General features: G+C 39.4%; 1 protein-coding gene across 2 annotated transcripts in view; it reads right to left on the bottom strand.

The window, feature by feature from the left end:
• Nucleotides 1–829: 829 nt before the first annotated feature.
• The window catches only part of LOC146863735 (uncharacterized), a 91,553-nt gene continuing 74,184 nt past the window's right edge, over nucleotides 830–18,198 (bottom strand). The window contains exons 3-4 of one of the 2 annotated variants that reach the window (XM_085627893.1): nucleotides 4,594–5,100; nucleotides 830–2,321 (exon numbers count right to left, since the gene is read on the bottom strand). In XM_085627893.1, coding sequence (XP_085484019.1) covers nucleotides 1,810–2,321; nucleotides 4,594–5,100 — 1,019 coding nt within the window. In that variant the 3' untranslated portion in view covers nucleotides 830–1,809. The remainder of the gene's footprint in view (nucleotides 2,322–4,593; nucleotides 5,101–18,198) is intronic. The other variant, XM_085627894.1, reaches the window with a different exon arrangement.

The following is an 18,198-nucleotide window of genomic DNA, read 5'->3' as shown; positions in this document are numbered from 1 at the left end:
ACTAGCTATGGATACAGTTTCTATATGGTCAGATTTGTGGAAGTTATGTAAGTTTCTTTTGAGGATATATTGGGGTGAGGCATTGCACCCTAATTAAGTGAAATAACCAATAATCCTTTATTGATATGCTTGTTTACAATTTCGTATTGTTGTATGCATGTATGTTAGGATATGTGATGTATTTATTTATTTTGTATACATGGTAGTTTTTTGATACACGTGTTTTTATATGTGTTTTTAATACAGCCCTGAAGAAGATCTATTTCAGAACGAAACGCGTTGGCTGTGGCTCTTAAAAAAACTCAATAAAGAAGCAACTCTGTTTTCTCAATACGGACTGAAAATTTTGAAATATATAAAAAAAATAATTGGATAAGTGGTGCAGCTTTGATTTTGTTTAAAAGCCTTTGTCGTAATGTTTCATAATAAGAACACCAGACCTAAGTCATCGGGCATAACATTTGCAGTGCACCAAACAGGTGTATAGCTTGTCATCCTAAGCATCTAAGGCTTACAGCATTGAGAGTAAGCTTTTCCATAAGACAACCATCAGACACACAGTCGTGCAACTAGAAAATGTATACCTAATACTGTCTGTCCAAATACCTGTTTAATAAGGATTCTCACACAGAAAGCCTTCCATACCCATGGTTTGTTGCACTAAGTGACCCACAGAAAAACCATTGCCTACGATGGCACATATGTGAGATTTCATATTACATCATACCTTTCTGTAGGCTTTAAAAAATACTAATAACATTCCAACATTAAATGTCTATTGACCAAAACATATGCTTTTCACAACAAATGTGTCATGTGTCAGGCGTAGTGAATTATCATAATATTTATTCATAGACAGTTTGCCATCTGTTAAAAAGTGTACTACAAGTAGTGTTTTATTAGAATAACACACATTTTGCCCATTCAAGTCCATTAGTCATGAGAACCATGGTGTGGGTGGAGTCTACTCCCTGCTCTCAGTAAGACTTCCAAAGCTCTTTTTTGATGATCATATAAGGTCAGGTAACAGCCCATGTAGATTAGTGAAGCTGTGGGTCTCAAACACACACCTGCAATCTGACGTGCTGAAGTAATAACCTCCCTCATCCGTGCTGCTGTCAGAGAAAAGCAAACATTGCAAATTATCTTGTTATCTAAGACAATGCAATTTGTGGGCCCATGAAAATTCAAGCGCGGGCAACTTGTTAAATAAACAAAATGATCACAGCTACTGTGTAAAGGGTGAGCAGTTTGCAATACAAAAATTACAAAAATGGCTTTATTTAAAAAGCAATCACAGACATGGTGTTCTGATGACCCCAACAGGCCACAATCCCTGTGATTGGCAATGGAGAGTACGGGCGAGAGGGAGTTCCCTGAGTGAGCTTTCATGAAGGGTGAAGGTTAGACATTATCTTAATAAAAAGGTGCTTTGAGGGACTTCAATATGATTATGTATCTGGGAGAGATGTGAATCTGAAGACTGAATGCTGCTGGATTTTATGGGAAGGTGCAGGTACAAGAGATGAAGCAGGGTTGGTGTTCTCAATGTGCTTTTGTATGTTCTGTAGAGGTTAAGATAATTGCATTTTTTGTGTAACAAGGAAAAGGTGGGTCTGACAGGGATGCTGTGCTTAATTTTTTGCCATGTTTAGGCTAGATGCCATGGTCAGCTAGCAACACATTCACAATTAAGGACAGAAACGTAAGAGATGTAAGAGCTCCAACTAAAGGTATTGCGTAGCAAAATGCAAGAAAAGAAGCAGATTACAGGAAGTGCCACACACTGCAATGAAACTGCATTGAAAGTTATTGGTACACACTGCTTTTGGATGCCGCAGCTTTCTTCACCCTACGGTTAGCCTCTTCCAGCTTATGTATGATGGTTGGTAATCTATCAGAGATCAGGAGTTTGTAATCTGTACTATTTTCAACCAGGGGGCGAACACTCACTACGATTTCATCCAAGACTTCCAGCAGACCATCAAGCTCCCCACTGAACTCCATGTACATGGTGGCAGCACTGGTCTTCCCAGCCAGGATGCTCAGGAAACTGGTGCATTTTCTCAAAGGAATGAGGAAATTTTTTACATTTTGATATAGCTCTCTTTCCGAATCTAAGTCCCGTTTGAGGAGTTGAATTGTTTTAGTGTTAGCTGCAATGGCCTGTTCCATAGTACGGATTGCCTCCCTGTAGAATTGAAGCTCAGATTCATACTTTTCCACAGCATCCTGGTATTTCATGTGCCGTATTGTAGCTTCTTTAGATGCCTCTTCAGCCTTTTGTTTAGCTTCATTTGCTTCACTGATCAAATTTCGACCTAACAGAAATAGAAAAAAGACTACAGGTTCATTGGTAAACTGTAAGATTGAAGTGTGTAAACACATATAAATTATGAGATTATTCAGACCATGCACTTATCAGTAGACAAAGCATATCATTTCAAATGTTTAGAATTTGGCTATGAGGCATCTTCTTAAAAGGATTTCATGTTTTGCCTCTAGGATAACATGCTAACTGTTAATATTAGGCCTTGGAGTATTTTTCAATTCTGCCAGCAGAATCAGAAGAATTTGGTAATTCTGTGTTACTCTTGTTACGTGGAGTTACTGATAAATTCCGCCACTCCACTGGCAGAATTAATTTAAATTCAGTGGTTTATGTTTCTCTATCTTTAAAAAACACAGTAGATTATAGTTTAATCTGCAATGCATTTTAAACATAGAGGGACCACTTCCTCCACCAGCCCTGTTTAGAAACCAATGACTGCACTGCAGTGATTACTGCAGAGTATGTAAGGGCACCAAAGGAAAGGCACTGCTGTGATTTCTAAACAGGGCAGGAAGGATGAGGCAGTCCCTTTATGCTTAAAAGAAATAGATTAAACTTTAATCTGCAGGGAATTTTTAACATTGAGGGACAGCTCCCACTCCCAGTCTTGTTTAGAAACCACTACCTAGCAGGGCATAACCCACAATATCCATACGTACTCTGCAGTAATCACTGTACAGTATGTAAGGCCGAGGAGGGGTACGCAATGCAGATGATTTGGTATTTGGCTTTGCTAAATCTTGGCACAAAATGAATCCTTGCATCTATTGTTTGGATGTAAAGGTGCATTTTGAGTTTAAAAAACTGTGCAAAATGGCCACTCTGCCCCATTGAAATGTTATGGAAACTCACTGAACTGTAATGGAAGTCTGCAGAATCAAACTCTGCCAATTCCGCCTGCCAATTGTTATTATAAGTAAAAAACTATAAATTCGTTGAAAAGAATTCAAATGACGCTGCAATTATGAGTCATTTGAAACCCACTGTAAATGAATTGTGCAGGACATGCGTAAAGGTGTTTTTGGGTGTGCCCCATGCAGATGTACCATATGCTCTGGATTTTAGACTATACTTGTCAAGGCCAATCTGAAACTTTTAATATATGTCTATCGTGATATTGCATGGATTCATACTGAACTAAACACAACTTGTATGAATTTTAGAGCCACATTTACTAAACTTCTATGCAATACAAGGTAGCAAGCAAAGATGCTGCCCTTCAATGCATTGCGTAAAATTGATATAGCAGAAATGCTCCATATTTACACAGATATAGAGCATTTCTGCTCTCTCCTTTAGACGTTACACTGTGTTCAGCTTAGCACCAATGTGGAGACCCTTGCATCATAGTGCAAGGTGACCTGTATATTCCAGGCAGGATTGTTTATGTGCAGAAAGCATAACCTTCTTGTAAAAAAGCAATCCTAATAGGTATTTTCTTCTTTCTATGTGAGCTGAAAAATGCAGCACTACTAAAAAGAGTTCAGTACAAAGAGACAAAAGGATATTTCTCCTCATCACACCAAACTGCAATCCCAGGTTTACTACCTGAGTTAATATGGGATTGCATTAAAATGTTTAGGTCGACCCATGGGTTCCCAACTCTATTCAGAGTAATTCAAGGCAGTGATTTGAGCTAAGCCATACAGAGCCATTCAAGGAAGGTTTGTATGGCTTAGTAAACCCCATTTAAAGGCTTGGGTTGCCGTCTGTCGCCTTGGGCCATATCTTTATATAGTTATGCCTAGAGAGTAAGTATTTCTCCAGTGTGTGTGTGTGTGCATATGTGGGTGTGTGTGTGTTATGGCTTTGTAGCTGAGCCTCTTTATCGGAATGTATGTGTGTGAGCATGGTGAATTTCTATGACTATGTCAGTCTGTGTGATGCGCCTGTCTATGTGAATGTGTGTGTTAGAAACCAGGTCCCAGATTTGCACAGATGTTGCATCTAGTCAGTGTTACTTTTTAAACACAAACCTGATGCAAAATCAAAGATATCATTTATAAACTAACACAAATGACAAGTTCTGCTGACATCTGACCAAAAGTAATGCACCGCAATGTGTTAAAGGAGTGTTCAATGGATGGTACACAAGCATTCACCAACACAGAGCAGCAACTTTTCTTGCTGTCCTGTGCTGCATAAAATCTTTGTAAATCTGGCCCTAGATGTTTAGCTGGGTGTTATCTGTGACTTTGTGATATAAATGTGGGTGTGTATTTATTTTATGATATTCAATATGAGCCAAATGCAATATATACCTAGCAGTGATCCAAATATAGGTATCATTTTCAGGCCACTGCCCTCTTTATCAATTTCCTCTGCATCATGCCATGCTTGAATTGCTCTGTCTAAAGAATCCTCTGCATATTTGACAGCTTCCTCTGCTATTAGTACTTGCTGTTTGGTGAATGACTCCTGCCCTTGCAGTCCGGAGAGTTTCACTTTAAGACTTTGTTCCCGAGCTTGTAGAACCTTCTGTTCATTATTCAGATGGTTTATCATGCCTAAGCGTTCTTCCACATTAGTACTCAGTGCTTTCACTTGTGCCAGGGATGACTGCTCCGCCTTTGACAGACTTTTGTGGGATGACTCTAGGAGTTGGTGGATATTATGAAAGCCTTGCTGAAGGTCAGTACTGGTCAGCAAGGTTTCAGCAACAGACGTCAAGGAATTTAAGGCATCCACAAAGGGCGGCAGAACAGCCTGCTCATAACTCTTTTCTGTAACAGGAATGTCACCAAAAATATAACCCGGAAGCACTGTACCTTAAAGAGGAGGAGAGAAGAAAAAAGGTTAGAGACCTATTTAGGAAGAAGCAGTTGTGTTTTCTAATAATTGTAGGTCGGAGGACGTCAGCATACAAAGTGTACTGCTCTATAGCTTGACAATATTTTACAACTTACAAAGCTAATACTTTTTGGGCTTCAAGACAGTGTTGTAAATGCAGGGAACTGACATGGATCTTGGATCTGACAGCTATTGCAAAGCAACGTCCAGTTACCCGCAGTGAAATGTGCCAATTTTGCCCTGGTGCTGACACCAAGGCATTTTCAGCAGATCAGCATGCTGTGAGCTTTGCTTTATTTGCAGAGTGTTAGGAAGGCCTCTTGATTTCAGTTCCAGCTGGGCCCCACATAGATGCCTCAATTAAGAGGTCAAAAAATAACGTGTATACAAATAATAGACAGAAAGCTGAACAAATCAAACATTCACCCATAGTCAAGGGATCTGGGTTAAATCCATTGTTCTTTTGCACACCATGCCACTCACCTTTGGACCCAGCCATATGCAAATCAGTCTTGACCCTGTTCCACAAGGCTACAGTCCAACCCAAACTGCCAAGCCAAGTCCTCCCGGGACCGGAAACAACCATCTGGTACTGGTTTTGGGGTATCACCCCATATCAGCCAGGATAGCTTGAATCCAGTAGCACAGAGAGCAAGGCACCCACACCTGGGCACACTCATCTCACTTAGGGTGATAAATTCAGTGCAAACAAATGATTCTTTTGCATCAATTAAGAGATCAGCAACCCTCCTTTTGTGTGAATCTTAGGGCCATATGTACAGAGCATTTTTGCAATTAGAAATGGCCAACCGCACCATTTCGGACCAAAAAAAGGCTTTTACATATGTCCAAACACAAAATGCAATTCAATAACATATTATGAATGCAATTTGTGTTCGCGATTCGGTATTTGGTTCGGGCGTGTTTGAATCATTCATCCCATTCAGTTTCAAACACGCCCATGCAGCAAAACATTCATATTATACTGATGCCTTAAAGTAAAAGGCAACCTATTAGCAATTTGGAAAGTGACCCAAGGGACCCTTTCCCCTTTGAAAATGGAAAGAAATATATATTTTTAAGATCGGACCGTAGTCCAACAAAACACTGCCTTCTCTTAAAAACATGAACCTGAAAAGTTTAATTTCTTCTTTTTGAACTCATCCTGTTTTCCTTTAAGGAAAGTGGACTAAAAAAAAGAAAACATTGTTTTATTAAGAAGCAATCACAGACATGGTAGTCTGTTAACCCCAGCAGGCCACCATTCCTTTAATTCCCAATGGGTTGCAAATTGTGCCCATATATCCTTAACATGCATGAGGTAGCATTATTTGGGATCCACTTGGAATGAAACTCAAAAGACTTTCATACATGAGGAAAACCAATTTCCTAATTAAGATTGGGATGGAATCCCATATAGGAAATCAATTTTCCTAATATTGATACATCTGGCCATAAGTCTTGGCTGGGGGTTCACTGTAGCTTTAACATCTGTAACATCTTGATGCCACCTAACAAACACAATCAGTGTCTCAATTCACCAGCAGTCAAGAGATGAACTGTGATTTGGGAGTAGGTCTTGAGTTTTCTAAGCTTTGTATGAATAGTTATGAACACACTTTTAAACTTTCAGATAAAGCTATGATTGGGACATATTTTGAATTTTCAGAGCTTTATGTGAAAGGTATTGCTGCCCAATAAGGAATGTCTGATAAATATTTACTATTAAATCTTTGTAACTCTCCAAAGGAATTTATTTTAGTAACATTAGAATAACTAACAATTGAGAAAAACTGTAAGGCTCGGAAGTTATGATTTGCTATATAAATGTAGCTCCCACTGGAGGAACTTGTGTCACACCAGGATTTATGCTGCAGAATTAGTAACTTGTTAAACTATCAGAATACATTTCAAATCTGTGACCTGTATAGCAAATGATGCAGAATCACTAATTGTCTATCCGATGTTGTGATTAATCAGAATGGTGATGAGAAGGTATATCCATTTTTTAAAAATGTTGAAGGTGACATTCAGAAATTTTGAATTTGACAATCAGATTCTAACACTTGTGATTCCGCACCCTATCCGATGTCAGTCCTTCACTGCCAATGTGTAAGTTCTTGCAATAGATTTTTTCCAATTCAAAGTTGTTAAATAACATAATCATTGCATCACTGGAAGTGACATCACATGGTCTTTGCCCTGATGAAAACATGCTCTAAATTACATGACAAGACACTGTTTCATAATTAGGTTCTGCCTACAAGGACATCTGGTGATCTAGCAGCATGACCTTTGAGCACTGCAACCATCCTTCACCGCACAAGGACACCTCTTAATCATCATCACACTTAAATAGTGTGTTATGTTCAGTTATTAACTCCAGCAAAACTAGTGATACACCAATTCAGGAAACTGTTAAACATTTTTAAAGAATTTGTGGATTTCATATATTTTTTTGCCAGGAGACTTCCTTCATCTCCTTAACCCCAAAATCAGGAGGTTCAATTAAGTAATTGGTAGGCTGTAGTTTCTAGTAACATCTTTAGGCTATGCCCAAAATAACGTATTTTTGTGGGCCTGACCCTTGGAGTCAAAGTGGGAAATTATGAGCTCAGCCTCCCTCATCTACATGTAATCTCTCAAATATCAAAATCTTGTGTATTACTCGGTTTGTCAGCCTGGACACATGGATGTGTCTCTTTAGCCTCAAATTATAAACCAACGCCTGTTTCAAATTGTTGTGTGCTTAATCCCAATAATATAAAAATACATTCAAAACACTTGTATTCTGCATATGGTGGATTGTAACAAGATCTATGTGCTAGCTCTTAATGCCACCTAACATCTCATTACACAAAGTATTAATCCAAGAAACATTTTGGGAAGCATATTCTCACTTGAATCCAAAATTGTGATATTTTGGAGAAATAAGTCTTAGTCTAGGAATACTTGCTTCTTTGTTTTCTGTTTTGCAATTCCTGAGTCCATTTCTAGTCGTGTTCAGTGAGCTTTTGCGGTGCTATTTAATGCGCTGGTATCTGCTACAATGTTGGACATGGTCACCCACCTATTTCTTATCCCATTTCTTATCCCATTTCGTGTCCCATTGAAATCAAAGGACACACACTGCGGTGGATCTGCTTCTTCCTGACTGGAAACTCTAGCACTCTACACCTCCGATGCCTGAAAACTCATCTGTAGAGTTGCACCAGAATCCTCCCTGCGCCTGACCCTCTCCAATGCATACATCATGTCTGAAGCCAGCATGTATTTATTTATGTATACATTTTATATAGTGCTACCCAGACCCAAAGGTTTAAGAGTGCTTCACATAATTGAGAGCAAGGCAATAATGAAGTCACTGAAAACGTGAAGCAAGAACAATATTAGGTTCAAGTACACACAATATATATATATACAAGGAAAAATAGTTAGGCAGTGAGAGTTTTTACCGCTTGTGGTCTAGTCGCATAGTATGAGTCCAGGGAGAGAAAGACATAGTAGACATTAGAAAGAAAAAATCAGTCTCTTGTTCCAAAGGTCTAACCTTAGATTGCTCATGTGTTCCAGTATTTGTTGAGGAGATGGAGTTTAAGGTCTCTTTTGAAGCAAGAGAAGGAGGGGTTGCATCGTAGGTCTCTTGGGAGAGAGTTCCATATGCTGGGTTGATTTCCTTTTAAGTTTGGGAGGAATGAGAAGAAGTGTTTTAGAGCTTCTTAGAGTTCAGGTTCTTCCTGGTTTTGGGAATTTTTCATCTAAATAGTTGGGATATGTGAGTGAAGCGCTTTGTGGGTGTTACAGGCAGTCTTGTAAGTCATATTCCTTCAAATGGAATCCAGTTGAGGGTCTTGAGGGCAGGTGTGATGTGTTCAAACCATGTATTATCTGTTATGAGCCGGGCTGCTATGTTTAAAACTTATCTAAGGGGGGCCTATGAGAATGGCATTCCCATGGTCAATTTTGGGGAGGACCAGAGATTGTACAACCAACTTGAAATCGTCTGAGCTAATGAATGGTTTCCTTTTTTTATAGGTGTTTTAGTGTGAAAAATGCTCCTTTGGCTGAGTTATTGATGTGATCCTTCGTTGACAAGTCTTTTACCAGGGTGAAGCCTAAATATTTAGCCAAGTTGGATAGAGTGAGAGAACAATTTTGTGCCTGCAGGTCTTTAAGCCACTCTTGGATTGGTAGGATTGGTAGGTGGTTACTTTTGGGCCGAGGAGGACAGATCGAGGTTGATCGCGGGAGTGTGCGAGCATGGAAATACTATAGCCCACTACCCCCCTCCCGGACCCATGATGTTAGTTACAACAACAGCATAAACTTTCTGAGCCCCGGATAAATAGGAGGCTCCCGGGTAAAACCGTGAGTTTTACCATTTGATCTCCACAGGTTAGGGTGCGCCTTAGAGTGTGCATACCGCCGTGGGGACTCCCTTGGTCCTGATGAAAGCTTAGCCGATTAGGCACCATAAGCAGAAACATGTCGACCTAAAAATTGGTCAAGCCCTGGTCAACATCACTGGCCAGACCTTGCCCAATTCACGTTTTTATTGGTTTTTGATTTGCCAAGAATAAACTTGTCATTGGTTAAAATCATTTACCTTTTAATCTCACTCCCCTTCACAACCAGAAACCCGCTCCGCTGTAACACAGGCGTCGCAGCACACCAGAGAGGCATTCGGCCTCTCTGGTGGGAACCCGATGATGAAGCATGTCACCAACTAGGTTGGTGAGTGAGGGTTCTTTTAACAAATATTTTTGGTTTTTGCCCGTGCCTCTTTTTTGCTCCCTATCCCCTTGTCACTCTTTTGTTGTTTAATTACTTTTGGGGAAGAACAGAATTACTTCCGTTTTGTTGGGGTTTAGTTTTAGTCGGTTGGAGTTAAACCAAGATTGTATTTTTTCGCAGTGTCACTTTGGGATGTAGAATGTAGGATGTCACTGAGTGATATAATTTAATAGTAGAGTTGAGTGTCGTTGGCATATAGGTGATATTTGATTGCCGCTTGCTTTAGTATGATAGTAAGGGAAGGTGTGAGGATTGAGCCCTGGGGGACACCAAGTGCAATATGTGTGAGTTTAGAGAGGCAAGAGTTGATTTTGACTTGTTGTAAATGGTGTTGTAGGTAAGATGTGAACCATTTTAAAACTGTGCCATTGATACCAGAATGGATCTTCAATGATCCAGTAAGGCTGGGTGATAAATGGTATCAAAAGCCGCTGATAAGTCAAGTAGGATAAGAAGGCATGCACCTCCGTCGTCTAAGGATCTATGGATGTCATCTGAGATATTGAGCATGGCAGTTTCTGTGCTACAGCCTTTTGCTGAACCCTGATTGGAAGGTGTCAAGTAGGTTGAATTCCTCTATATGAAGGTTGAGTTGTTGTAAGATGCACTTTTCCATAGTTTTGCCTAGGAACGGGAGGTTGGAGATAGGTCTGAGGTTGTTGAGATCATTTGGGTCTGCCCTGGGATTTTTGAGTATGGGTGTGATTTGACCTAGTTGGAGAGAATCCAAAACACAACCCAAGGCGAGAGAAGTATTGAGGATTTGTGTCCAAAATGGGCAAAGATGTGGCTGAGATTATGTACTATTGTTGAAAGGAGGGGACCCTTAGTGTGTGAAGTGGGCTTTAATTTTGCAATTATATTGAAGTCGTCTATTTCTGTCATAGGTTTGAAGTCCAACAAATTGGCATTGTTTTTCAATTGGGAGTTAAAATGGTTGCAGTTAGTTCTATTTGGGGCCAATCGATCATTGATAGGTTCAGGGGGTGGAACTACTCTGGATGGGGGGGTGACAGTGAGGATCGTCAGTAGGGGAGGTAGGGTTGTGACTTGAAGGAAGGATTGCTTCATTTTAGCAATTTTGCCAGTGAAGAAGTAAATTCATTAGAAGCGATTATTTTTTGCGGGGAGATAAAAGTGACTTGTTGTTTTACAATGTAAAAGAGCTCCCTCAACGGTCAAGTTGGTTGGAATAAAGAGGTTTTTTCTCTAAACATGTGCTTTCTGTAAAACAACCTTGCAGTTCTAAGTAGAGCTAGATGGAATGTTGAGGGTTTTTTGTCTCCATGTCATTTCCGTTTGTCTGAGCTACCTTATTTCATTGTTAAGATCCGAGTTGAACCAAGACTTTGATTGGATAGATCTCATTTGTTTTAGTTTGAGTGGTGCCACCTGGTCGAGACCTTCCGTTATCACTTTGCTGTAGTGGGCGGTGAGATCATTGATGTTATGAGTGGGAAGGCAATGCCTTAACTGTTCACAAATCTTGGATTCCAGTTCTGTTATTGGGACTTGTTTGCGGTTTCTGGTCCACTGCTTATGTTTATTTGTTAAGTCTGTGTGTGGCATGCTGGTGTTATTGATATTGAACAGTATGAGATGGTGGTCTGATCAGTCCATTGGTAAGATGGCACTGAGGGAGACCAGTTAATTGTTAGTGATTCTCGCTTCTAGAGTAGAGCCTTTGATGTATGTTGGTTCATTGCAGAGTTGTTTGAAGTCATTCATTTTAAGAAGGTTCTTGAGGCGCCAGACTGTGATGTCTTCTGAGTTGTTCCAATGAATGTTAAAGTCCCCGAGTTAGCACCATCTGCATCAGAATAATCTGCTCTCATGACATCCAGGTTCTTTCCTATACTGATGACTCACAACTCATTCTCTCCCTCAAAGACAAGACTCCCACTATTGGACACAAGTTCAAGGTATGCATGACTGATATTGCCCACTGGGTGAAGACCAAATGACTGAAGCTGAACACTGACAAGACCAAAATTATGATCTTTAGAAAGTTCACTTCACTGAGGGACTACAACTGATGGCCAGTAGAGCTAAGAATGAATGACACCCATCCCCACTACCCATGCCAAGAAACTCAGGATGATGATCATCATCAAACTCGCCATGACTACCCTAGGTAAAGCCATTACTATCTCAAGAGTCCATACCCTAAAGATGCTGGGCAAGATTTTCAAATAGGTCCCAATCAGTACCCAGAAAACCGTCACATATACCCTCATTATAAGCAAGCTGAATAAAGCAACACCTTCTATGCTGGGATCAACAATACACTCACATGAAAGCTGCAGACCAGTGAGGACTCAGTGGCCAGAATCACTCGCATCTCACATGATACACTATACCGGAAGGAGCTTCACTGGTGCCCCATGCACAAGCAAGTACAATTCAAACTCCTCATCCACAATTTCACAGCAATATGTAACACGTGCACAGAATACTGAGGAACTTCGATTTCTGATCGCGATCGAATCGACCCGCCATTTTGTGCTCCGCCTCCATTTTGTGTTGCCATCACTCAGGCAGCACGGCAAACAAAGTCTATTCTGCTTTTTTCTGCAGCCTGGTGTCGAAATACACTTTCTGCCTCTGTTTGCAAAGCTGATGTTAGGACTGGCCGAGTACACTAATCCCTGTCTGGCTTTTCTAATCCCCGTCTCAACTATCTGTTGGTTCACACTATTCTTTTCTGACTTTATCTTATCGTCTGGCCTTCACTGTCTTCTGCTAGCATTCTCTCAATTCACAACTGTCCTCCAACACACACAAGTGTATCTCGCCACCGTTAGTTACAAATCCGTTAATAAATTAGTTTGAGGGAGGGGTGACAAACATAGTTGGAGGAGAGGTTTCCTCGAGACAGCTGACACTTTTGTTTTCCAATCTCTCCTATTGGTTCTGTCATGTTTTCCAACTTTCCTTATTGGCTCTTTCTTGTATGTTCTGGGAGTGTATTTGGTTAATGTATATGTTACCTATATGGTATATAAGTTTGTGCGCCACAGAGTGAAGTGGCAGTCTCCTGAGAACCTACCTTGTGTACTTCTGGGATAACTGTACTAGCTGCAGCTAATAAATCTGATCTTCTAACGCCGACAGAGTGTCCCGTGTCTCTGTGTAGCTGAGCAGGTGAATCCAGGAGACTAGGGCGTACCCTGCGCCGCCAGGCCCAAAAGGTTCTGGTTCTTCAACACCTCAGTAATCACAACTAATTTCACAAACCTTTCAAACACCACCACTTGTCCGAACTCTGACTTGCACACATATCATGTGCATGGAAAACCAGATCTGGCAGTTGAGCCTTCTCCTATATCACTTGTTGTACTCTACAAGAGTTGAAAACCTTGCTTTTCAGGTACTCCCACTAGGCTCTAGGTTTAGCTAGACTCTCAACTGCCCAGGGCCAGGATACCCTTCCAGTTGACAGTACACTCTAAAAATGTGCATAACATACCATAATCTTCTGATTTGGCCTGACGCATGTCTTACTAATTTGAAGAGCTGGAGCAAGGCTATTGTGCCACCTAACACAGTGGTGTTTGCTTAATCACTGGACTTTTAAAGTCATGTGCTCTAAGCTAGAAATTATGATAGTATTTATATTCTTATCTAAAAGGACATTTCTGCTTGGTATAGACATACCCATGTTAAGAATTTAATTGTATTAACTTATCAGTTAGGCAGAATTAACTTTGATTTGAGGATTCTGATAACAATACTGTATGTCGCGCAATATTAAAATGTGCTCATTTAATGTATCTGGGCTTAATTGCAGCAATAAAAGGCGGAGAATAGCCGCGGAAATTCATTTTATTCAACCAGACATTCTTTGTTTACAAGAAACCCATCTGGCATGGGACAAAAGGACACTCGTAGCAGATTTAGGTTATACTTTGATTGCTGCCTCTCAACAAACTAATAATACTAGAGGTGTTATGATTCTCTCTAGACCTGGTTATTGTTTTGCGGGTCGTAAACTAGTTGATAAATGGGGTAGATGGGCTATATCAGAAATTATAGTTTGAGGCGGAATCTTTACAATATGTTCAATATATGGATCTAATACAGACGAGGCCGAAGTTTTGGAATTATTAAATATACAACTTGCCAATTGGAGAGCTCCGCTAATTTTATGTGGAGATTTAAATATTAATTTGAATACTATGGAGTTAGCGGCAGGGCTGGAATATTACATAACTTGGTTATTGACCATGGCCTGGTTGATATTTGGAGTAAAAATTACCCTACTCTCCCAGGATATACTTATTAATCTGCACCACACAAGAAATTTGTCCGGTTAGATTATTTTTTTACTTCTATATCCATTCACAGTCGAACAAAGATACAGACTTTTCCTAGAGTTACATCGGATCATTCTCCCATTTTAATAGAATGTTCAATTTTAAAGGAGATAAGTAGTTTAAGGAGTTTTTCATTTGATAGGAATCTCTGTCTTGATGAACAATACAGAATATATATGACTGAGTGGATTGCAGAATTCTTTAACATTAATTTAGGCACCGCCAATATCGAAATAGTTTGGGACACATTCAAGGCCTGCTTTAGAGGAGAAGCAGTAAAATTTGGCTTGTATCATCAAAATAAACTATGGTCTCAAATGGGGGAGCTTTATTATCGTTTAAGGGCCGCAAAAGTAGAGTTAACTAAAGAAATTGTGAAAAAGGATAATTTACTTCAAATATCTAAAATGGAGGCAAAAATTGCACAATGTAGGGCGACTATAACTGGGGTATGGGCTGAAGAGATCGCCCGGAAATATTTAGTAAATAGACGGCACACTTATGAATATGGAAAGTCTATTGGCCGGTCCCTAGCGTTAAGATTGAAAATGAAGGCGACTTCACGGTTGATCCCCAAACTGCAGGATCAGTGTGGGGTGGTTCATGAGGAGCCAATGGAAATATTAGACATATTCCATCAATTTTATTCGGAACTATATACTCAGCAGTCAAATTCCACACCAGATCAGATATTGTAAGTAGGCATGCTAAATCAATTAACCAATATTGAGTCAGACTTTTTGGATAGCCCTTTTTCCATGGAAGAATTAGTGATTGCGGTTAGAAGCATACCGAATGGTAAAGCGGCAGGTCCTGATTTTATTCCGGGGGAAGTTTATAAATGCTTTTTTGATTCATTGAAAAAGGTGATGTTAGAAACGTTCAGGATGGCACAAAGGGGAACCGTTCCAAATACATGGAATGATGCCTCAATTGTCGTATTTAGTAAGAAAGGGAAGCCTCCGGACCTACCAGGATCTTATCGGCCAATATCCCTGCTTAATTGTGATAGTAAGCTTTACTCTAAAATGATTCGCAAATCGTCTATCTAAGGTTATAACATCATTAGTAACAATAAACCAGCATGGTTTTATTCCAAAAAGAGGTAGGGTCACACATTAATAGAGTTATTACTTTATTTGATATATCAGAAGCGGAAAAGAGGGACTTAGCGTTGATACTGCTTGACGCAGAAAAAGCTTTTGACCGCGTGGAGTGGGTATATCTATGGGAAGTGATGAGAAGGATGGGATTCGGGAAAGCTTTTCTAATCGCAATTCAGGTTCTATATAAGGCACCAAATGCTAGAATCGTTGCTATGGGTCTAAAATCTGAAAAGATTAATATAACTAGAGGGACACGACAAGGGTGTCCTTGTTCCCCTCTACTTTTTGCGTTATTTATTCACCCTTTCATCATCAGTTTACAGAATTCCCCTTACATTAAACCATTTTTTGTTACAGGTATTGCATACTCAGTATTCGCATATGCGGACGACATAGCTATAGTAACAACGGATCCTAGGGAGGCAATAGGGGAGATTGAATTATTAGCTAGAGATTTTGGAGCTATGTTTGGCTATAAATTAAATTCAGCAAAAACCCAAGTTTTGTGCACAAAGAATATACAATTTAATGATTTTCGGGTAACAGAGGAAGTTACATATCTAGGTATTAAAATTAAAACTCAAATGCAACAGATAGTCGATAGTAACTGGAAAGAGATTAAATATCAAATCAAGCAATCATTAGAGAGATGGAGCCGACTGCAATTATCAATAATAGGAAGAGGGAACATCATCAAGATGGATGTTCTTGCTAAGATCTTATATCTATTTCGGAGTATTCCATTGGAATTTCCATTTAAACATATACAGCAACTTCAGTTTATTTGTGGGAAATTGTTTTGGGCCCCGGGTAAAGTTTGACGAGCTATGAAATGGCTGACGCTACCTGAAGAAAGAGGGGGACGAGGTGTACCCGATTTCTTAATTTATTACTATGTTTGTTTTTTACAAAGAATGAGGTATATTCTGACAGGTGAGCCCCCGAAGAATGAAGCAGATGCCCCATCTATTTTTTTTCTGTTATTAGGAGAACAGGCAAAAGGATGCTTATTAAAGGAACTGGAGGGTAATTATTACAAGCACACCCATTTCAAGGTATTAGCTTCAGCTTTTAAAGTATGGAGAAATGTCAAAAAATTGATTAATTTGGGTAAAATCACATCTTATACCCCTTTTGATGCTGATAAAGTACTTCCTTCTATTTTTTGGGACAATACCGCAAAGGTTTGGTCTAGAAATGGGTGATTTATATGATGACAACGCAATACTGGTGACATATGCAGAATTGGTTGATAAATATCAGTTGCCACAGTCGCTGTTTTTTAAATATCTTCAAGTTCGAGATTTTTGTTTGAAAAATCAGATCAAGGTTTCTCCTAATACTTTAGTAGAAGGGATTCGCCTTCAAAAAAGGATTGGCCCACTTTATCTGATCTTGATGGAGTATAAACATGATGATATCCAAAAATATAATTTGTACTGGCAAAATCAGCTGGGAGACTCTCACATCGATATTTTGGAAACTCTATCGCTGGCTAAGGAGATATGTTTGGCTGCTAATTTAAAAGCTCAAGTTTACAAGTTGGTCTTCAGGCTATATTACACTCCTAAATGGATGGCAACTTGGGGACACAAATATGATGAGAAATGCATTCGATGTGGGGATTCTGAAGCCGATATGGGGCATATTTTTTTTTTATGTATTAAGTTGTCGCATTTTCTGAATAGTGTTGAAGTATTTATATCAATGGTATTGCAGCGCCCCTATAAGATTTCTTCTACACTTATGTTATTGGGAATAGGTCAAAAAACATGTAACCATCCTATATTAAATGAGCATAAGTACTTTTTATTTCTTGCAATGACTGTAGCACGGTTATGCATCGCAACAGAATGGTTATCACCTGAGGCTCCGACTTTTGAATCTTGGAGAGCCAAGCTGTATCGTATTTATGAAATAGAATGGAATCTGTATGCGCTGAAGGGGGTTTGGAAGAAACAAATTGGATTGTTAATTTGGGGGGCGCTTACAAATTTCCTTGATGCAGGATGAATATAGATGTATCCGATATATCTTTACTGTAATCGGTGTATGTATCTCTTTTACAAATTGCTTTAATTGTATGAATTTAATTTCATTTTCACTGTCTATTGCAAGGGTATGTATGTGTCTGATATTGCCACTAGAACTGCCTTGGAAATAAAAAAATAAAGAAAAAAAAAATAAAATGAACAAGAGAGCATGACTCAAAAATGTGCACAAAACAACATAACAATGCAATTAACAGAGTACAAAGCATTCAAAATAATATTCAACTTAGCAACCACAGTACAGTATAACATCACATTGCAACAATGCAGCTTACAAACATAGCATCACAAACATAATAGAAAGTATCACCACAATGATAAACATATATTGCATGGCAGTGTCACTTGGTACCATTTCTGTGTAGATTATCTGCAAACGTGAGTTTGGGTGTGGAATCCAAGACATTAAGCACAATGCTCTGAGCTCTGAGAACCATTTAATGTCAATGCCAAAGTAGTAAGAGCCTGATTCACAATTGTGTTGAGATTCACCGCTAACAATTGAAAATTTAGGTCACTGATATACAAAATGTAAAAATGCGCTTGGAAACCCACTTACTCACATTTAAAATTGTGACACTATGGTGACATCTTACACTTTAATTAGTCTACCAATGGTGACTTTTGTGAGTGATCAATGACATTAATGTATACCAAAGTAGGTGGGGGTATTCACAGACATTTGGCAAGGAAATGTCCACCCTCAATGTAGTTGACATGGACATCTCTATCCTGAATGCATTTTGCACGTCACTTTCCACACTGGATTTGGTTGCAAATTTATATTTGAGAAATGGTGTACCATGGCT

Source organism: Triturus cristatus, chromosome 2_1 (genome assembly GCF_964204655.1).
Source record: "Triturus cristatus chromosome 2_1, aTriCri1.1, whole genome shotgun sequence".
In the NCBI taxonomy this organism is placed as follows: Eukaryota; Metazoa; Chordata; class Amphibia; order Caudata; family Salamandridae; genus Triturus; species Triturus cristatus.
Note: the sequence above shows the minus strand (reverse complement) of the source record. Positions and strands in the feature narration are given on the sequence as shown.